The 23,635-nt window shown below is 45.6% G+C and overlaps 1 protein-coding gene across 1 annotated transcript in view; it reads right to left on the reverse strand.

Annotated features, from left to right (window-relative positions):
• The window catches only part of LOC128684163 (protein Wnt-2b-like), a 279,764-nt gene extending 258,490 nt beyond the window's left edge, over window positions 1–21,274 (reverse strand). The window contains exon 1 of the mRNA XM_053770288.2: window positions 20,476–21,274. Coding sequence (XP_053626263.1) covers window positions 20,476–20,546 — 71 coding nt within the window. The 5' untranslated portion in view covers window positions 20,547–21,274. The remainder of the gene's footprint in view (window positions 1–20,475) is intronic.
• Between the last annotated feature and the right edge of the window lie 2,361 nt (window positions 21,275–23,635).

Genomic DNA, 23,635 nt, shown 5'->3' on the forward strand with positions numbered 1-23,635 from the left:
ATATATATATATATATATATATACATATATATATATATATATATATATATATATATATATATATATATATATATATATATATATATATATATATATATATATATATATATATATATATATATATATATATATATTGGTTAATACAGCTCCTGGCCCTGCCTTTTCACTGGCCTCTACTAAGTCACTCCTCCTGCTCCATGAGCTTTATCATAACCGTTCTTAAAGCTGTGTATGGATCCTACCGAGTGTATGAGTAACTACCACTACTTCACGATTGTAAATATTGATATTCTTAAGCACACATGTAATATTAATATTTTAAAAAGTATCGGCTGTTTTTAACCGATATCATGAAAATGGCCAATACCGATACTTCGACACAACTCACAAAATTAACTAGTCTGTATATTTCGACCCCCTAATGGGGTCCTCTTCAGCAGATACACAAATGAAAGGAAAACATAAATTTGTTTTAAGGTTGTGCCTCTCAACAGTGCAGGTGAGCATAGAGCGTCAGGTCAGTGCGTGGGAAGACAGGTCAGGGAGTGAGTGTGATGACAGGTCAGGGTGTAATGACAAGTCAGGGAGTGTGATGACAGGTCAGGGAGTGAGTGTGATGACAGGTCTTAAGAGTCTATGATTTTGCGTTCATTACTGGCTTCGAGAGAAGAATACTCTTGAAACCCGTCACGAGTATATCATAGGGGGATGATTTTAAGCCAAGTTCGTCCAGTTCTTGACATGAATATATACTATACTAAGGTGTCCCATTAATCGAATCAGGCCTATTAAAAATCCAGTGCATTTGTGATTTGTGATTGATGGCGGCAGCTTCCCGGTGAATACTGTGACTGTTGTTGCTAACATGTTGAAAAACGACTGAATTCTCCTGTGCATAACGTAGTGCTGTCTGGTGTTCGATGATCCTCGTAGATATCATACGACTTGTCAGTCCGACGTATACTTGGTTACAATCGTTGCATGGTATCTGGTAGACTCCTGGTGTGTCTTGTGTAGCCGAATGATTGTATTTATTGGGAGAGATTCTCCAGTTTGCTAGGATAGAAAGTGGTGGTATTGGTCACTTTGTTGAGACGGTTGAATATACCTTGGTGGCAGGGTACCATGAACTGAGAGTTGCTGGATGGAGTAGTTTTTGTGAACTGAGGTTCTGTAGCAACTGATGTTTGCTTTCTTTTGTCCTTGTTTTTATAAACAAGTCAGGGTATCCTAATTTGGAGAACTGTGTTCTGAGGATTTCTTTTTCTTGGTCCACCTTTGAAGGGCTGTATATCGTGTACACCTAACATATATCAGTACTCACATGTGTTTATTACACTTTCTTTCGTTATATACATATATACATATATATATATATATATATATATATATATATATATATATATATATATATATATATATATATATATATATATATATATATATATGCCTACATATATGTACGTAAAAATTCGTGCAGACAGTAAAACAAACAGTAAAGCAGACGAAGTAAAACAAACGCAGTAAAACATCAAAACAGATATAGTAAAACAGACACGGTAAAACAAACACTAAAACACACGGAAAAACACACAAAACACAGTAAACCACAGAATAACACAGTAAAACACAGTAAACAGACTAACCCTGTCGGTTTAGGGCTTTGTTTGATTATAATAAACAGTAAAACAGAGTAAAACACACAGTAAAATACACAGCAAAACACAGAAAACAATAAAACAGTAAAATAGACTAAAACACACCAAAACACACAATAAAACAGACAAATCCAGTAAAACAGACTGAATGAGTGGAATTATAATCGCGGCAGAGAGAGAGAGAGAGAGAGAGAGAGAGAGAGAGAGAGAGAGAGAGAGACAGACAGACAGACTACTAACAGAAGGATCATAATATATCCCCACTCAAATTTCAGAGCAAAGATGGAGTAACGGCGGTAGTGGTGCACACAATGGGGCGGGACTCCCTCACCGGCACCACCACCCTCACCCCCAGGGGCGGGGCCCGGTCGGGAGGGGGGCCAAAGGGGCGAGGAATTAGGGTAGGAAGGAGGGATAGGGGGGGCTAGGATTGGTAGGTAAGGGACCGGGGGAGGTCTGGGTAAAGGCGCATGAGGATGGTACTGGGATAGGGGTAGTAGGGACACGTGTACTGCGTGCACAGTGTGGGGTTGTCTGCCGACCTCTGCTCCCAGTACCAGTACACCTGGATATTGTTCCTTACTATATAGTAATAGTACACCTGGATATTGTTCCTTACTATATAGTAATAGTACACCTGGATATTGTTCCTTACTATATAGTAATAGTACACCTGGATATTGTTCCTTACTATATAGTAATAGTACACCTGGATATTGTTCCTTACTATATAGTAATAGTACACCTGGATATTGTTCCTTACTATATAGTAATAGTACACCTGGATATTGTTCCTTAGTACAGTAATAGTACACCTCCATATTGTTCCTTACTATATAGTAATAGTACACCTGGATATTGTTCCTTAGTACAGTAATAGTACACCTGGATATTGTTCCTTAGTACAGTAATAGTACACCTCCATATTGTTCCTTACTATATAGTAATAGTATACCTGGATATTGTTCCTTAGTACAGTAATAGTACACCTGGATATTGTTCCTTACTATATAGTAATAGTACACCTGGATATTGTTCCTTAGTACAGTAATAGTACACCTGGATATTGTTCCTTAGTACAGTAATAGTACACCTGGATATTGTTCCTTACTATATAGTAATAGTACACCTGGATATTGTTCCTTACTATATAGTAATAGTACACCTGGATATTGTTCCTTAGTACAGTAATAGTACACCTCCATATTGTTCCTTACTATATAGTAATAGTATACCTGGATATTGTTCCTTAGTACAGTAATAGTACACCTGGATATTGTTCCTTAGTACAGTAATAGTACACCTGGATATTGTTCCTTAGTACAGTAATAGTACACCTGGATATTGTTCCTTACTATATAGTAATAGTACACCTGGATATTGTTCCTTACTATATAGTAATAGTACACCTGGATATTGTTCCTTACTATATAGTAATAGTACACCTGGATATTGTTCCTTAGTACAGTAATAGTACACCTGCATATTGTTCCTTAGTACAGTAATAGTACACCTGGATATTGTTCCTTAGTACAGTAATAGTACACCTGGATATTGTTCCTTAGTACAGTAATAGTACACCTGCATATTGTTCCTTAGTACAGTAATAGTACACCTGGATATTGTTTCTTAGTACAGTAATAGTACACCTGGATATTGTTCCTTAGTACAGTAATAGTACACCTGGATATTGTTCCTTAGTACAGTAATAGTACACCTGGATATTGTTCCTTACTATATAGTAATAGTACACCTGGATATTGTTCCTTACTATATAGTAATAGTACACCTGGATATTGTTCCTTAGTACAGTAATAGTACACCTGCATATTGTTCCTTAGTACAGTAATAGTACACCTGGATATTGTTTCTTAGTACAGTAATAGTACACCTGCATATTGTTCCTTAGTACAGTAATAGTACACCTGGATATTGTTCCTTAGTACAGTAATAGTACACCTGGATATTGTTCCTTAGTACAGTAATAGTACACCTGGATATTGTTCCTTACTATATAGTAATAGTACACCTGGATATTGTTTCTTAGTACAGTAATAGTACACCTGGATATTGTTCCTTAGTACAGTAATAGTACACCTGGATATTGTTCCTTACTATATAGTAATAGTACACCTGGATATTGTTCCTTAGTACAGTAATAGTACACCTGGATATTGTTCCTTAGTACAGTAATAGTACACCTCCATATTGTTCCTTAGTACAGTAATAGTACACCTCCATATTGTTCCTTAGTACAGTAATAGTACACCTTCATATTGTTCCTTAGTACAGTAATAGTACACCTCCATATTGTTCCTTAGTACAGTAATAGTACACCTCCATATTGTTCCTTAGTACAGTAACAGAACACCTAAGTGTTTGCTGACCCTATCTGGAGGGTAAGAGTTTTGGGGATCTTTTATACGCTTAAAGCATGGTTCTGGATGAAACTACAAACCAGTAGAGGATTATTATTCCTGAGGCAAGTAACCCTGAAGCAAGCAACCCTGAAGCAAGTATCCCTGAAGCAAGCAACCCTGAAGCAAGTAACCCTGAAGCAAGCAACCCTGAAGTAAGCAACCCTGAAGCAAGCAACCCTGAAGTAAGCAACCCTGAAGCAAGCAACCCTGAAGCAAGCACCCCTGAAGCAAGCAACCCTGAAGCAAGCAACCCTGAAGCAAGCACCCCTGAAGTAAGCAACCCTGAAGTAAGCAACCCTGAAGCAAGCACCCCTGAAGTAAGCAACCCTGAAGCAAGCAACCCTGAAGTAAGCAACCCTGAAGCAAGCAACCCTGAAGCAAGCAACCCTGAAGTAAGCAACCCTGAAGCAAGCAACCCTGAAGCAAGCAACCCTGAAGTAAGCAACCCTGAAGCAAGCAACCCTGAAGCAAGCACCCCTGAAGTAAGCAACCCTGAAGCAAGCAACCCTGAAGTAAGCAACCCTGAAGCAAGCAACCCTGAAGCAAGCAACCCTGAAGCAAGCAACCCTGAAGCAAGCAACCCTGAAGTAAGCAACCCTGAAGCAAGCAACCCTGAAGCAAGCAACCCTGAAGCAAGCACCCCTGAAGCAAGCAACCCTGAAGCAAGCAACCCTGAAGCAAGCAACCCTGAAGTAAGCAACCCTGAAGCAAGCAACCCTGAAGTAAGCACCCCTGAAGCAAGCAACCCTGAAGTAAGCAACCCTGAAGCAAGCAACCCTGAAGCAAGCACCCCTGAAGTAAGCAACCCTGAAGCAAGCAACCCTGAAGTAAGCAACCCTGAAGCAAGCAACCCTGAAGCAAGCAACCCTGAAGCAAGCAACCCTGAAGTAAGCAACCCTGAAGCAAGCAACCCTGAAGTAAGCAACCCTGAAGCAAGCAACCCTGAAGCAAGCAACCCTGAAGCAAGCAACCCTGAAGCAAGCAACCCTGAAGCAAGCAACCCTGAAGCAAGCAACCCTGAAGCAAGCAACCCTGAAGCAAGCAACCCTGAAGCAAGCAACCCTGAAGCAAGCAACCCTGAAGCAAGCAACCCTGAAGCAAGCAACCCTGAAGCAAGCAACCCTGAAGCAAGCAACCCTGAAGCAAGCAACCCTGAAGCAAGCAACCCTGAAGCAAGCAACCCTGAAGTAAGCCCTGAAGTAAGCACCCCTGAAGCAAGCAACCCTGAAGCAAGCAACCCTGAAGCAAGCACCCCTGAAGCCCTGAAGCAAGCAACCCTGAAGCAAGCACCCCTGAAGTAAGCAACCCTGAAGTAAGAAACCCTGAAGTAAGCACCCCTGAAGCAAGCAACCCTGAAGTAAGCAACCCTGAAGCAAGCAACCCTGAAGTAAGCACCCCTGAAGCAAGCAACCCTGAAGCAAGCAACCCTGAAGCAAGCAACCCTGAAGTAAGCACCCCTGAAGTAAGCAACCCTGAAGCAAGCAACCCTGAAGTAAGCACCCCTGAAGCAAGCAACCCTGAAGCAAGCAACCCTGAAGTAAGCAACCCTGAAGCAAGCAACCCTGAAGGAAGCAACCCTAAGCAACCCTGAAGCAAGCAACCCTGAAGTAAGCAACCCTGAAGTAAGCAACCCTGAAGCAAGCAACCCTGAAGCAAGCAACCCTGAAGCAAGTGAACCCTGAAGCAAGAAGCAAGTAACCCTGAAGCAAGCAACCCTGAAGCAAGCAACCCTGAAGCAAGTGAACCCTGAAGCAAGCAACCCTGAAGCAAGTGAAGTAAGCAACCCTGAAGCAAGCAACCCTGAAGCAAGCAACCCTGAAGCAAGCAACCCTGAAGCAAGCACCCCTGAAGTAAGCCCCTGAAGCAAGTAACCCTGAAGCAAGCAACCCTGAAGCAAGCAACCCTGAAGCAAGCAACCCTGAAGCAAGCAACCCTGAAGCAAGCAACCCTGAAGCAAGTAACCCTGAAGCAAGCAACCCTGAAGCAAGCAACCCTGAAGCAAGCAACCCTGAAGCAAGTAACCCTGAAGCAAGCAACCCTGAAGCAAGCAACCCTGAAGCAAGTAACCCTGAAGCAAGGACCCCTGAAGCAAGCAACCCTGAAGTAAGCAACCCTGAAGCAAGCAACCCTGAAGCAAGAAGCAAGCAACCCTGAAGCAAGCACCCCTGAAGTAAGCAACCCTGAAGCAAGCAACACTGAAGCAAGCACCCCTGAAGTAAGCAACCCTGAAGCAAGCAACCCTGAAGCCCTGAAGCAAGAAGCAAGCACCCCTCAAGCAAGCAACCCCGAAGCAAGCACCCCTGAAGTAAGCAACCCTGAAGCAAGCAACCCTGAAGCAAGCAACCCTGAAGTAAGCAACCCTGAAGCAAGCACCCCTGAAGCAAGCAACCCTGAAGCAAGCACCCCTGAAGCAAGCAACCCTGAAGCAAGCACCCCTGAAGTAAGCAACCCTGAAGCAAGCAACCCTGAAGTAAGCAAGCAATCCCAAGCAACCCTGAAGTAAGCAACCCTGAAGCAAGCAACCCTGAAGCAAGCAACCCTGAAGCAAGCACCCCTGAAGCAAGCCCCTGAAGCAAGAAGCAAGCAACCCTGAAGCAAGCACCCCTGAAGCAACCCTGAAGCAAGCAACCCTGAAGCAAGAAGCAAGCAACCCTGAAGCAAGCAACCCTGAAGCAAGCAACCCTGAAGCAAGCAACCCTGAAGCAAGCAACCCTGAAGCAAGCAACCCTGAAGCAAGCAACCCTGAAGCAAGTAACCCTGAAGCAAGCAACCCTGAAGCAAGCAACCCTGAAGCAAGCAACCCTGAAGCAAGCAACCCTGAAGCAAGCAACCCTGAAGCAAGCAACCCTGAAGCAAGCAACCCTGAAGCTAGCAACCCTGAAGCTAGCAACCCTGAAGTAAGCAACCCTGAAGCAAGCAACCCTGAAGCAAGTAACCCTGAAGCTAGCAACCCTGAAGCTAGCAATCCTGAAGCAAGTAACCCTGAAGCAAGTAACCCTGAAGCTAGCAACCCTGAAGCAAGTAACCCTGAAGCAAGTATCCCTGAAGCAAGCAACCCTGAAGCAAGTAACCCTGAAGCTAGCAACCTTGAAGCAAGTAACCCTGAAGCAAGTAACCCTGAAGCAAGCAACCCTGAAGCAAGCAACCCTGAAGCTAGCAACCCTGAAGTAAGCAACCCTGAAGCAAGTAACCCTGAAGCAAGTATCCCTGAAGCAAGCAACCCTGAAGCAAGTAACCCTGAAGCTAGCAACCCTGAAGCTAGCAACCCTGAAGCAAGTAACCCTGAAGCAAGTAACCCTGAAGCAAGTAACCCTGAAGCAAGTAACCCTGAAGCTAGCACAAGTATCCCTGAAGCAAGCAACCCTGAAGCAAGTAACCCTGAAGCAAGTAACCCTGAAGCTAGCAACCCTGAAGCAAGTAACCCTGAAGCAAGTAACCCTGAAGCTAGCAACCCTGAAGCAAGTAACCCTGAAGCAAGTAACCCTGAAGCTAGCAACCCTGAAGCAAGTAACCCTGAAGCAAGTAACCCTGAAGCAAGTAACCCTGAAGCAAGTAACCCTGAAGTAAGCAACCCTGAAGCAAGTAACCCTGAAGCAAGTAACCCTGAAGCAAGTATCCCTGAAGCAAGCAACCCTGAAGCAAGTAACCCTGAAGCTAGCAACCCTGAAGTAAGCAACCCTGAAGTAAGCAACCCTGAAGTAAGTAACCCTGAAGCAAGTAACCCTGAAGCAAGTAACCCTGAAGCAAGTAACCCTGAAGCAAGTAACCCTGAAGCAAGCAACCCTGAAGCAAGTAACCCTGAAGCAAGTAACCCTGAAGCAAGTAACCCTGAAGTAAGCAACCCTGAAGCAAGTAACCCTGAAGTAAGCAACCCTGAAGCAAGTATCCATGAAGCAAGTAACCCTGAAGCAAGTAACCCTGAAGTAAGCAACCCTGAAGTAAGCAACCCTGAAGCAAGCAACCCTGAAGTAAGCAACCCTGAAGCAAGCAACCCTGAAGCAAGTAACACTGAAGCAAGCAACCCTGAAGTAAGCAACCCTGAAGCAAGCAACCCTGAAGCAAGCAACCCTGAAGCAAGCACCCCTGAAGCAAGCAACCCTGAAGCAACCCTGAAGCAAGTAACCCTGAAGCAAGCAACCCTGAAGCAAGCAACCCTGAAGCAAGCAACCCTGAAGCAAGCAACCCTGAAGCAAGCAACCCTGAAGCAAGCAACCCTGAAGCAAGCAACCCTGAAGTAAGCAACCCTGAAGCAAGCAACCCTGAAGAAGCAAGCAACCCTGAAGCAAGAAGCAAGCACCCCTGAAGCAAGCAACCCTGAAGCAAGCCCTGAAGCAAGCAACCCTGAAGCAAGAAGCAAGCAACCCTGAACCCTGAAGCAAGCAACCCTGAAGTAAGCAACCCTGAAGCAAGCAACCCTGAAGCAAGCAACCCTGAAGCAAGCAACCCTGAAGCAAGTAACCCTGAAGTAAGCAAGAAGCAAGCAACCCTGAAGCAAGCAACCCTGAAGCAAGTAACCCTGAAGCAAGCAACCCTGAAGCAAGTAACCCTGAACCCTGAAGCAAGCAACCCTGAAGCAAGCAACCCTGAAGCAAGAAACCCTGAAGCAAGTAAGCCCCCTGAAGCAAGCAACCCTGAAGCAAGTAACCCCTGAAGCAAGCAACCCTGAAGCAAGCAACCCTGAAGCAAGTAACCCTGAAGCAAGTAACCCTGAAGCAAGTAAAGCAAGCAACCCTGAAGCAAGCAACCCTGAAGCAAGTAACCCTGAAGCAAGTAACCCTGAAGCAAGAAACCCTGAAGCAAGCAACCCTGAAGCAAGTAACCCTGAAGCAAGCAACCCTGAAGCAAGTAAGCAAGTAACCTGAAGCAAGTAACCCCGAAGCAAGTAACCCCGAAGCAAGTAACCCCGAAGCAAGTAACCCCTGAAGCAAGTAACCCTGAAGCAAGCCCTGAAGCAATCAACCCTGAAGCAAGCAACCCTGAAGCAAGTAACCCTGAAGCAAGTAACCCTGAAGCAAGCAACCCTGAAGCAAGTAACCCTGAAGCAAGTAACCCTGAAGCAAGTAACCCTGAAGCAAGCAACCCTGAAGCAAGTAACCCTGAAGCAAGCAACCCTGAAGCAAGCAACCCTGAAGCAAGTAACCCTGAAGCAAGCAACCCTGAAGCAAGTAACCCTGAAGCAAGTAACCCTGAAGCAAGCAACCCTGAAGCAAGTAACCCTGAAGCAAGTAACCCTGAAGCAAGTAACCAACCCTGAAGCAAGTAACCCTGAAGCAAGTAACCCTGAAGCAAGTAACCCTGAAGCAAGTAACCCCGAAGCAAGTAACCCTGAAGCAAGTAACCCTGAAGCAAGTAACCCTGAAGCAAGTAACCCTGAAGCAAGTAACCCTGAAGCAAGTAACCCTGAAGCAAGTAACCCTGAAGCAAGCAGTGAGTGAACGACAACAAAGAAAACTTTGACGTAGGAATTTTCAAAAAATAAACAGTAAGAGCGGACATAAAGGAGACATCAGAAAAAACAGTGAAACACCCCTGAAGGTAGAGAAGGAAGCTGTGGAACCAAAGTAACGGAACATTATTACCTAGGCCAGCACCAGGATCACTGTTACCTGGTCCACCACCAGGATCACCACCCACGGAACACTGTTACCTGGTCCACCACCAGGATCACCACCCACGGAACACTGTTACCTGGTCCACCACCAGGATCACCACCCACGTAACACTGTTGCCTGGTCCACCACCAGGATCACCACCCACGGAACACTGTTGCCTGGTCCACCACCAGGATCACCACCCACGGAACACTGTCGCCTGGTCCACCACCAGGATCACCACCCACGTAACACTGTTGCCTGGTCCACCACCAGGACCACCACCCACGGAACACTGTTGCCTGGTCCACCACCAGGATCACCACCCACGTAACACTGTTGCCTGGTCCACCACCAGGACCACCACCCACGGAACACTGTTGCCTGGTCCACCACCAGGATCACCACCCACGTAACACTGTTGCCTGGTCCACCACCAGGATCACCACCCACGGAACACTGTCGCCTGGTCCACCACCAGGATCACCACCCACGGAACACTGTTGCCTGGTCCACCACCAGGGTCACCACCCACGGAACACTGTTGCCTGGTCCACCACCAGGATCACCACCCACGGAACACTGTTGCCTGGTCCACCACCAGGATCACCACCCACGGAACACTGTTGCCTGGTCCACCACCAGGATCACCACCCACGTAACACTGTTGCCTGGTCCACCACCAGGATCACCACCCACGGAACACTGTTACCTGGTCCACCACCAGGATCACCACCCACGTAACACTGTTGCCTGGTCCACCACCAGGATCACCACCCACGGAACACTGTTGCCTGGTCCACCACCAGGATCACCACCCACGTAACACTGTTGCCTGGTCCACCACCAGGATCACCACCCACGGAACACTGTTACCTGGTCCACCACCAGGATCACCACCCACGGAACACTGTTGCCTGGTCCACCGCCAGGATCACCACCCACGTAACACTGTTGCCTGGTCCACCACCAGGATCACCACCCACGGAACACTGTTACCTGGTCCACCACCAGGATCACCACCCACGGAACACTGTTGCCTGGTCCACCACCAGGATCACCACCCACGGAACACTGTCGCCTGGTCCACCACCAGGATCACCACCCACGGAACACTGTTACCTGGTCCACCACCAGGATCACCACCCACGGAACACTGTTACCTGGTCCACCACCAGGATCACCACCCACGGAACACTGTTGCCTGGTCCACCACCAGGATCACCACCCACGGAACACTGTTACCTGGTCCACCACCAGGATCACCACCCACGGAACACTGTTACTTGGTCCATCACTCGATCACCACGCACGGAACAGATTTTACACTGACACCAAAATTGTTGTCTAACAATGTGTAGTTTGGGAGTCGTATAAACAAAGTGTAGTCTGCCAGCCATGTATAACAATGTGTAGTCTGCCAGCCATGTATAACAATGTGTAGTCTGCCAGCCATGTATAACAATGTGTAGTCTGCCATAAAATATTTACATAATCATGGCATCAAGTACAGTTGTGCAGATCCTCACACAGGATAGGTAAATTATTTTACGAGAAATCACTGTGATCAGTGTGGCCTGGTTGGTTGCAAGGTTAGTTTTGGTGCAAGATATACACCCGTTAGGTGAGCATGATATATGTAAGATATACACTTGTTAGGTGAGCATCATACATGTAAGATATACACCCGTTAGGTGAGCATGATACATGTAAGATATACACTTGAACATCAAGATGGTATACAATACCGACAGGTTGTTAGGTAAGACACATAGGCAACAGTTAGGCAACTTTATTCCGAAACGTTTCGCCTACACAGTAGGCTTCTTCAGTCGAATACAGAAAGTAGGCAGGAACAGTAGAGATGTGAAGACGATGTAATCAGTCCATCACCATGACCTCTCAGTGGCTACATTCTCACTACTACTACTACTACTCTGCACCTCTCCTTCCGACAGTATTTAAGTCTGCGCACTGTCGCTTGATCTTCAGATAGTTCCTGACTATGGAACTGAACTTCTCCAGGCTGAGGGACTGACAACCTCAAATTCTACGACTTCAAGGGTGATGGACTGATTACATCGTCTTCACATCTCTACTGCTCCTGCCTACTTTCTGTATTCGACTGAAGAAGCCTACTGTGTAGGCGAAACGTTTCGGAATAAAGTTGCCTAACTGTTGCCTATGTGTCTTACCTACCAAGATATACACTTGTTAGGTGAGCATGATACATGTAAGACACTCAGGTACTTATATTGTTGAAGAGAGAGCTACCTATATCTTACACTTGAGTCTTACTTATCAACTTGCATATAGTACAAAATTTATATGAGTAGTTCACTGTTTTTCTTGCAGATAGTGAGTGGGGGAACCGGGCAATTTTCAGGTGACTATTTACGAATGTTAATAACTTTTTTTGCCAGTGGTTGAAGACACTATAAACCCGGCTTAACCTTCCAGTGGTTGAAGACACTATAAACCCGGCTTAACCTTCCAGTGGTTGAAGAAACTATGACCACGGCTTAACCTTCCAGTGGTTGAAGACACTATAAACCCGGCTTAACCTTCCAGTGGTTGAAGACACTATAAACCCGGCTTAACCTTCCAGTGGTTGAAGAAACTATGAACCCGGCTTAACCTTCCAGTGGTTGAAGACACTATGAACCCGGCTTAACCTTCCAGTGGTTGAAGACACTATGAACCCGGCTTAACCTTCCAGTGGTTGAAGACACTATAAACCCGGCTTAACCTTCCAGTGGTTGAAGACACTATAAACCCGGCTTAACCTTCCAGTGGTTGAAGACACTATAAACCCGGCTTAACCTTCCAGTGGTTGAAGACACTATAAACCCGGCTTAACCTTCCAGTGGTTGAAGACACTATGAACCCGGGTTAACCTTCCAGTCGTTGAAGACACTATGAACCCGGCTTAACCTTCCAGTGGTTGAAGACACTATGAACCCGGCTTAACCTTCCAGTGGTTGAAGACACTATGAACCCGGCTTAACCTTACACTATGAACCTTACACTATGAACCCGGCTTAACCTTCCAGTGGTTGAATACACTATGAACCCGGCTTAACCTTCCTGTGGTTGAATACACTATGAACCCGGCTTAACCCTCCAGTGGTTGAAGACACTATGAACCCGGCTTAACCTTCCAGTGGTTGAAGACACTATGAACCCGGCTTAACTTTCCAGTGGTTAAGACACTATGAACCCGGCTTAACCTTCCAGTGGTTGAAGACACTATGAACCCGGCTTAACCTTCCAGTGGTTGAAGACACTATGAACCCGGCTTAACTTTCCAGTCGTTGAAGACACTATGAACCCGGCTTAACCTTCCAGTGGTTGAATACACTATGAACCCGGCTTAACTTTCCTGTGGTTGAATACACTATGAACCCGGCTTAACCTTCCAGTGGTTGAAGACACTATGAACCCGGCTTAACCTTCCAGTGGTTGAAGACACTATAAACCCGGCTTAACCTTCCTGTGGTTGAAGACACTATGAACCCGGCTTAACCTTCCAGTGGTTGAAGACACTATGAACCCGGCTTAACCTTCCAGTGGTTGAAGACACTATGAACCCGGCTTAACCTTCCAGTGGCACTATGAACCCGGCTTAACCTTCCAGTGGTTGAAGACACTATGAACCCGGCTTAACCTTCCAGTGGTTGAAAACACTATGAACCCGGCTTAACCTTCCAGTGGTTGAAGACACTATAAACCCGGCTTAACCTTCCTGTGGTTGAAGACACTATGAACCCGGCTTAACCTTCCAGTGGTTGAAACCTTCCAGTGAAGACACTATAAACCCGGCTTAACCTTCCAGTGGTTGAAGACACTATGAACCCGGCTTAACCTTCCAGTGGTTGAAGACACTATGAACCCGGCTTAACCTTCCAGTGGTTGAAGACACTATGAACCCGGCTTAACCTTCCAGTGGTTGAAGACACTATGAACCCGGCTTAACCTTCCAGTGGTTGAAGACACTATGAACCCGGCTTAACCTTCCAGTGGTTGAAGACACTATGAACCCGGCTTAACCTTCCAGTGGTTGAAGACACTATGAACCCGGCTTAACCTTCCAGTGGTTGAAGACACTATGAACCCGGCTTAACCTTCCAGTGGTTGAAGACACTATGAACCCGGCTTAACCTTCCAGTGGTTGAAGACACTATGAACCCGGCTTAACCTTCCAGTGGTTGAAGACACTATGAACCCCAGTGCACTATAACCTTCCAGTGGTTGAAGACACTATGAACCCGGCTTAACCTTCCAGTGGTTGAAGACACTATGAACCCGGCTTAACCTTCCAGTGGTTGAAGACACTATGAACCCGGCTTAACCTTCCAGTGGTTGAAGACACTATGAACCCGGCTTAACCTTCCAGTGGTTGAAGACACTATGAACCCGGCTTAACCTTCCAGTGGTTGAAGACACTATGAACCCGGCTTAACCTTCCTGTGGTTGAAGACACTATGAACCCGGCTTAACCTTCCAGTGGTTGAAGACACTATGAACCCGGCTTAATCTTCCAGTGGTTGAAGACACTATGAACCCGGCTTAACCTTCCAGTGGTTGAAGACACTATGAACCCGGCTTAACCTTCCTGTGGTTGAGGACACTATGAACCCGGCTTAACCTTCCAGTGGTTGAAGACACTATGAACCCGGCTTAACCTTCCAGTGGTTGAAGACACTATGAACCCGGCTTAACCTTCCAGTGGTTGAAGACACTATGAACCCGGCTTAACCTTCCAGTGGTTGAAGACACTATGAACCCGGCTTAACCTTCCAGTGGTTGAAGACACTATGAACCCGGCTTAACCTTCCAGTGGTTGAAGACACTATGAACCCGGCTTAACCTTCCAGTGGTTGAAGACACTATGAACCCGGCTTAACCTTCCAGTGGTTGAAGACACTATGAACCCGGCTTAACCTTCCAGTGGTTGAAGACACTATGAACCCGGCTTAACCTTCCAGTGGTTGAAGACACTATGAACCCGGCTTAACCTTCCAGTGGTTGAAGACACTATGAACCCGGCTTAACCTTCCAGTGGTTGAAGACACTATGAACCCGGCTTAACCTTCCAGTGGTTGAAGACACTATGAACCCGGCTTAACCTTCCAGTGGTTGAAGACACTATGAACCCGGCTTAACCTTCCAGTGGTTGAAGACACTATGAACCCGGCTTAACCTTCCAGTGGTTGAAGACACTATGAACCCGGCTTAACCTTCCAGTGGTTGAAGACACTATGAACCCGGCTTAACCTTCCAGTGGTTGAAGACACTATGAACCCGGCTTAACCTTCCAGTGGTTGAAGACACTATGAACCCGGCTTAACCTTCCAGTGGTTGAAGACACTATGAACCCGGCTTAACCTTCCAGTGGTTGAAGACACTATGAACCCGGCTTAACCTTCCAGTGGTTGAGGACACTATGAACCCGGCTTAACCTTCCTGTGGTTGAAGACACTATGAACCCGGCTTAACCTTCCAGTGGTTGAAGACACTATGAACCCGGCTTAACCTTCCAGTGGTTGAAGACACTATGAACCCGGCTTAACCTTCCAGTGGTTGAAGACACTATGAACCCGGCTTAACCTTCCAGTGGTTGAAGACACTATGGCTTAACCTTCCAGTGGTTGAAGACACTATGAACCCGGCTTAACCTTCCTGTGGTTGAGTATGAACCCGGCTTAACCTTCCAGTGGTTGAAGACACTATGAACCCGGCTTAACCTTCCAGTGGTTGAAGACACTATGAACCCGGCTTAACCTTCCAGTGGTTGAAGACACTATGAACCCGGCTTAACCTTCCAGTGGTTGAAGACACTATGAACCCGGCTTAACCTTCCAGTGGTTGAAGACACTATGAACCCGGCTTAACCTTCCAGTGGTTGAAGACACTATGAACCCGGCTTAACCTTCCAGTGGTTGAAGACACTATGAACCCGGCTTAACCTTCCAGCGGTTGAAGACACTATGAACCCGGCTTAACCTTCCAGTGGTTGAAGACACTATGAACCCGGCTTAACCTTCCAGTGGTTGAAGACACTATGAACCCGGCTTAACCTTCCAGTTCTCCCCGGAGCATGAAGTAATATACCCGTATTTACAAGGCACTCATATGGTATACTGGACAATGTTAATAACATTAGGCTCATCAAAGATTAACATTGATACAACACTGTCTTAAAGACTAGCAATGTTATCTATTAACATAAAAAAATGTTTACAAATTTAAGAAATGTTTGCTAAAATACAGATATCAGAGAAATCCATCCGAGGTAAACATCGACAAGGTGGAAACCACGTATCAGGTTTCGCACACAAAAAGAAATTGGAAAAACAAAAAATCCAAAACGTACTTTAAACTATGGTAGCCAGAGGAGACACCAACAACACTGACGACATGACACCACTAGCACAGCTCTGCTGCTCTAATTACAAACACTAGCACAGCTCTGCTGCTCTAATTACAAACACTAGCACAGCTCTGCTGCTCTAATTACAAACACTAGCACAGCTCTGCTGCTCTAATTACAAACACTAGCACAGCTCTGCTGCTCTAATTACAAACACTAGCACAGCTCTGCTGCTCTAATTACAAACACTAGCACAGCTCTGCTGCTCTAATTACAAACACTAGCACAGCTCTGCTGCTCTAATTACAAACACTAGCACAGCTCTGCTGCTCTAATTACAAACACTAGCACAGCTCTGCTGCTCTAATTACAAACACTAGCACAGCTCTGCTGCTCTAATTACAAACACTAGCACAGCTCTGCTGCTCTAATTACAAACACTAGCACAGCTCTGCTGCTCTAATTACAAACACTAGCACAGCTCTGCTGCTCTAATTACAAACACTAGCACAGCTCTGCTGCTCTAATTACAAACACTAGCACAGCTCTGCTGCTCTAATTACAAACACTAGCACAGCTCTGCTGTTGTAACTACAAACACTAGCACAGCTCTCCTGTTGTAGCTACAAACACTAGCACAGCTCTCCTGTTGTAACTACAAACACTAGCACAGCTCTGCTGTTGTAACTACAAACACTAGCACAGCTCTCCTGTTGTAACTACAAACACTAGCACAGCTCTCCTGTTGTAGCTACAAACACTAGCACAGCTCTCCTGTTGTAACTACAAACACTAGCACAGCTCTCCTGTTGTAACTACAAACACTAGCACAGCTCTGCTGTTGTAGCTACAAACACTAGCACAGCTCTGCTGTTGTAACTACAAACACTAGCACAGCTCTCCTGTTGTAACTACAAACACTAGCACAGCTCTCCTGTTGCAACTACAAACACTAACACAGCTCTGCTGTTGTAACTACAAACACTAGCACAGCTCTCCTGTTGTAACTACAAACACTAGCACAGCTCTCCTGTTGTAACTACAAACACTAGCACAGCTCTCCTGTTGTAACTACAAACACTAGCACAGCTCTCCTGTTGTAACTACAAACACTAACACTGCTCTCCTGTTGTAACTACAAACACTAGCACAGCTCTGCTGCTCTAATTACAAACACTAGCACAGCTCTGCTGTTGTAACTACAAACACTAACACAGCTCTGCTGTTGTAACTACAAACACTAGCACAGCTCTCCTGTTGTAACTACAAACACTAGCACAGCTCTGCTGTTGTAACTACAAACACTAGCACAGCTCTCCTGTTGTAACTACAAACACTAACACAGCTCTCCTGTTGTAACTACAAACACTAGCACAGCTCTGCTGTTGTAACTACAAACACTAACACAGCTCTCCTGTTGTAACTACAAACACTAGCACAGCTCTGCTGTTGTAACTACAAACACTAGCACAGCTCTCCTGTTGTAACTACAAACACTAGCACAGCTCTCCTGTTGTAACTACAAACACTAACACAGCTCTCCTGTTGTAACTACAAACACTAGCACAGCTCTCCTGTTGTAACTACAAACACTGAGGACATAACACCACTAGCACAGCTCTACTATTTAAACTCTAAATCGTACAGACAGAGCACCATGTTTATAGACAGCTCTACTCCTGTAACTATAACTACGTACTCACCAATAAATAATCATATACACTACAAAGTGTTGGAGATTTGTACTCTGCCATGTAGTGATCCTCACGCTCATATATAATCCTTACTCTATCACACAGTGATCCTCACTCTCACACAGTGATCCTCTCTCTCACACAGTGATCCTCACTCTCACATATAGTGATGCTTACGCTCACATATAGTGATCTTCACGCTCACATACAGTGATCCTCATGTTCACACGTTCAGTACACAACTATTCAAAGCTCGAAGCTTACACAGCGTCCATCAGCAGATTCTTGTTCATTTCTTGCAATATTTTACACAGTCAAACTTACAGTTTGAATTTTAGACCTGTAAACTCTATTAATAAAACTCAGACAGGTCTCAACCTCCTCGAGGCTAGAGTGACGTGTCAAGTTATTGGGGCTGGTAATTATACGCCTCTGGAAAGACATGTTCTCGACACTTTATAATTCCACAGTGTAAGTAAGTGGCGCTTGCTTGGCTTATTACACGAAACCAAATGTAGAAAGTGGCGAAATCTTAATTAGTAAGTGACGAAACCTAAATTAGTAAGTGGCGAAACCTTAATTAGTAAGTAGAGAAATCTAAATTAGTAAGTGGCGAAACCCTAATTAGTAAGTGGCGAAACCTTAATTAGCAAGTGGCGAAACCTTAATTAGCAAGTGGCGAAACCTTAATTAGCAAGTGGCGAAACCTTAATTAGTAAGTAGAGAAATCTAAATTAGTAAGTGGCGAAACCTTAATTAGCAAGTGGCGAAACCTTAATTGGTAAGTGGCGAAACCTTAATTAGTAAGTAGAGAAATCTAAATTAGTAAGTGGCGAAACATACATTAGTAAGTAGCAAAACTTAGTAAGTGAAAGGTGTTATCAGGTGTCATAGAGAACAACACCTTCAGAAAATTTAAACTTCTGGGGAGATCAGCTTAAGAGTCCTTGAAGGTGAACGTTACTGCTATCATTAACCCTTCCAACGTTCCCTACACCTTCCAACGTTCCCTACACCTTCCAACGTTCCCTACACCTTCCAACGTTCCCTACACCTTCAAACGTTCCCTACACCTTCCAACGTTCCCTACACCTTCCAACGTTCCCTACACCTTCCAACGTTCCCTACACCTTCCAACGTTCCCTACACCTTCCAACGTTCCCTACACCTTCCAACGTTCCCTACACCTTCCAGCGTTCCCTATACCTTCCAACGTTCTCTACACCTTCAAACGTTCCCTACACCTTCAAACGTTCCCTACACCGTCCAACGTTCCCTACAACTTCCAACGTCCCCTACACCTTCAAACGTTCCCTACACCTTCCAACGTTCCCTACACCTTCCAACGTTCCCTACACCTTCCAACGTTCCCTACACCTTCAAACGTTCCCTACACCTTCAAACGTTCCCTACACCTTCAAACGTTCCCTACACCTTCAAACGTTCCCTACACTTTCCAACGTTCCCTACACTTTCCAACGTTCCCTACACCTTCAAACGTTCCCTACACTTTCCAACGTTCCCTACACTTTCCAACGTTCCCTACACCTTCAAACGTTCCCTACACCTTCCAACGTTCCCTACACATTCCAACGTTCCCTACACCTTCCAACGTTCCCTATACCTCCCAACGTTCCCTAAACCTTCCAATGTTCCCTACACCTTCCAACGTTCCCTACACCTTCAAACGTTCCCTACACTTTCCAACGTTCCCTACACTTTCCAACGTTCCCTACACTTTCCAACGTTCCCTACGCTTTCCAACGTTCCCTACACTTTCCAACGTTCCCTACACCTTCAAACGTTCCCTACACTTTCCAACGTTCCCTACACCTTCCAACGTTCCCTACACCTTCCAACGTTCCCCATACCTTCCAACGTTCCCTACATCTTCCAACGTTCCCTACACCTTCCAACGTTCCCTACACCTTCCAACGTTCCCTACACCTTCCAACGTTCCCCATACCTTCCAACGTTCCCTACACCTTCCAACGTTCCCTACACCTTCCAACGTTCCTTACACTTTCAAACATTCTCTGCACCTTCTTCAAACGTTCTCAACCCCACGTTTAAATGTTCCTCACACCTTAAAATTACCCCGGTTTCATAGAACCTCTAAACCTAACCTTTCTCTATACTACGAAGTTGACAAATAGGCGAGTACAAACAGGAAGCTCCTCTGGGGCTCAGTAGATGGAGGATCAAGCCTCCACCACGTCTTGCACTGAATGATTCACAGGGGTTTAGCGTTTAACATGTATCATTTAATTTAACCTATACTATGAAATATCGTGCGTCTTAAGTTTACGCTTGCGTGATTCCTCACTTTATACTGTTGCCATAACTTCACTATCAACATCACTTTGCATCGACAACAGTGTAAAATAATGTGCATCATATAGACAAAGATTAGCCACAACCCCAGCTGGCATTGTGGCTGTACAACACATTAATTACGTGAGCAATCAGCGGCCTTCCATAATTCTGTGAATTCAGGAGTACTCGGTTACAGGTTTTGTAACGTGTGTTGCAGTGGTAATGTGCCCACCACAGCACTGACAATATATAGATGATTTTGTTACTGTTATTACTGACATTACCTCAACTTGTTCGCATTTACAGAATAATTCACTTAAGCAGCTGAAAAACTAAATAGTATATTATTAAGTTGCTATAATTAAGAGAAAGAAAGTATGGGAGGGAGTAAAGAGTGTTATGAGTGTGTGGGTGTGTACTTACCACCAGGTAGCTGCCACGTGTTGCCAAAACAAGGTGACTACCACCACAACCACACACACCGCCCCCCGCATGGTGTACTGCTGCTGCTGGTAGTGGTGGTAGCGCAGGTTGCTGGTAGTGGTGGTAGCGCAGGTTGCTGGTAGCAGCGGCAAGATCAAGTAGCTTCACCGGGGAACAGTAGCTGAGGGCCCGTGCCCGCTCCTGATCTTCCTGATAAACACCCTGCTCTCTTTCCTGATTCCTAGTCTGATATCTGGCTGAGGCTGTCTTTCCCAGCCTCACACTCTCACACAGAAAAAGGTTCTTCAAATAACTTTACATTACACAGATACGTCAATTGTACGCGCGTGCCGCAGTAGAAAAGAACTACATCTTGATAAGTGGGTATCTGTCCCATATAACGCGAGTCTTGAAAAACGCACACATGCCCCAGTAACTCTGCAAGTGATCCATTTAGTAGAGTTACCGTTTACCCAGGCGAATTAACACTGTCAGGGAGTGTAAACACTTCGTTATTTTCATCTTAAGCCATAATGAGCTTGTTGATTAAGTTATTCACACGCACAAGCACTAGCAACCATTTGGACTCCCTGAAGATGTGTCTTTGGTGCATTGCCTAAGGGGACGTTCAGGCAAGAGTAGTTGTGTCCACGGAGACTTAGTGGGAGCTGGGGCAAGGGATGGCTACCAACATCACTCTTGGGTGTTCCCTCTCACCTGCTACTGCTGTTACTACTGTTTTTTCTACTAGTGTAACTGACCTTCAGTGCTCCTCTGCTGTTCTCCCTTCACTCACCGCTTCTGCAAGAAAACAAGACAAATTAATACTACCATCCTGGGCAAGTAGCAGGACTCTCTGACCCTCATGAACATAACACCGTCAATTCACTGGTGGAGATGGACACTACGAATACTAATTAATCCCTCCCACTAACACAAACACATGGCCTCGGTGACGCATAAATCTACATACACAGCGTGTTGACTTAAGGGTTACCAGCGAGTGTACTGGAAACGTTGCAAGTGTGAGTCATTAAGTCTTTACTGTCTCGGAGTACCAGTAAATGATAGCGATCATCGTGGCAGACCATCTAGTAAAGCCACCTCACAGTGGGGCAATTCTGGGTGTGACAAGACACCTCAGTGTCTGCGGGCGAACAGTAACCACTGGGTGTGGTCTGGAATTTGTTGATGTGCAAGTGAGAGATGCAAGTTTACACAGTCACTGTAGGACGGTCACAGGCAGGCCTGAGGTCACGTGTCTTCGTCACACACCTGTCACTACCCTGAGGCACCTCCAGTCATATCTCTCAGCTGTGCCCTTGAACTCCCGCGCCGCCGCCAGGGATGCCTCTTACTGGATGTTTCTTATTGGATGTGTCGTATTGGATGCATCTTGTTGGGAAGGGGCCAAAGATTACGTTTCGGAGTATCTTAAAGAAGGCGGACATCGTGGTTGAGAGCGGCAGGTAGCATGTGGACACACAAAACGTCCCACTAGGACACAGGCGTAGCTGTGATTAATAAGGTAACGCAGATGTGAACACTGAGGTTAAGAACAACGTCGAACAGCCACCACACGAGCCTCGTCAATCACCCTTAATTAGTGAGGTGGACAGCAAAGGAGTGTGCGTGTTCCTAATGAGTTAAGAGGTCTCCAAACCTGAACGAACACACACACACACACACACACACACACACACACACACACACACATATAGGTGAGTACACACACACACACACACACACACAGCGAAGAGGCGGGGCCAGGAGCTATGGCTCGACCCCTGCAACCACAAATAGGTGAGTACAAATAAGTGAGTACACACACACACACACACACACTAACACACACAACTACCGCATGTGGTTGCAAACACAAGACTGAACATGTGCACTAGTGAACGTGACCATGGTTAACGATCAGGGTTGTCATCTCCCATCTATCCACCTCAAACTTTGATCAGTAAAAATGTAGAAGGTATAACGATACCGACAATATGGATGAAAGGAAACAAGTGCAGACACTCTGGACATCTTTACTGGATACGTTTCCATCCTGGGACCTTGGTCATCCCAAATGATACTAAAGAATGAGAGAACAGTGTTGGCAGTAGCAATTAAGAATGCTTCAAAAAAAGTGACGCCCATCAATCCTAGATTCCCTGGAGATCAGTTCTGTTTTCCTCCAGTGCAACACGCAAGCAATTTTGGTGTCCCGTTTGAACACATTTCTGTATTGTAGGACTTGCCTGGAAAGATTCCTCCCTGTTCTTCCAACAGTGAACTTGTTGCACCTTCCGTGTGGTATAGTATACATTTCTGCTTCAAGGTTAAACTTACCATAGAGATCTTTCTTGCTGGTGAAGTATCTGATGGAAGACCCTCTTGAAATTATCTGTCTGATGTTGTTGGCTATATTTCCTGCAGGCAGAGTTAGGAATCTGTGTTTCTCGGGGGCGCTACTGATGATAGAGTTGAGTACAGTCATGGCTCTGAGTGAACAATCTTGTATATAGAAGGGAGGCAAGTGCAAGCATGTGAAGGCACGGCTCATGTACTGCAATTCTTGTAAGAATCGGTACTAATAACTCAATGACTACACTGACACTGATGATACTATATTATGTTGGTAGTGCTACACTGACGCTGATGACCCTACATAATGTTGATAGTGCTACACTGACGCTGATGATACTACATAATGTTGATAGTGCTACACTGACGCTGATGATACTACATAATGTTGGTAGTGCTACACTGACGCTGATGACCCTACATAATGTTGATAGTGCTACACTGACGCTGATGATACTACATAATGTTGATAGTGCTACACTGACGCTGATGATACTACATAATGTTGGTAGTGCTACACTGACGCTGATGACCCTACATAATGTTGATAGTGCTACACTGACGCTGATGATACTACATAATGTTGATAGTGCTACACTGACGCTGATGATACTACATAATGTTGGTAGTGCTACACTGACGCTGATGACCCTACATAATGTTGGTAGTGCTACACTGACGCTGATGACCCTACATAATGTTGATAGTGCTACACTGACGCTGATGATACTACATAATGTTGATAGTGCTACACTGACGCTGATGACCCTACATAATGTTGATAGTGCTACACTGACGCTGA

The sequence above is a fragment of the Cherax quadricarinatus genome, chromosome 4 (genome assembly GCF_038502225.1).
Source record: "Cherax quadricarinatus isolate ZL_2023a chromosome 4, ASM3850222v1, whole genome shotgun sequence".
NCBI classification, from domain to species: Eukaryota; Metazoa; Arthropoda; class Malacostraca; order Decapoda; family Parastacidae; genus Cherax; species Cherax quadricarinatus.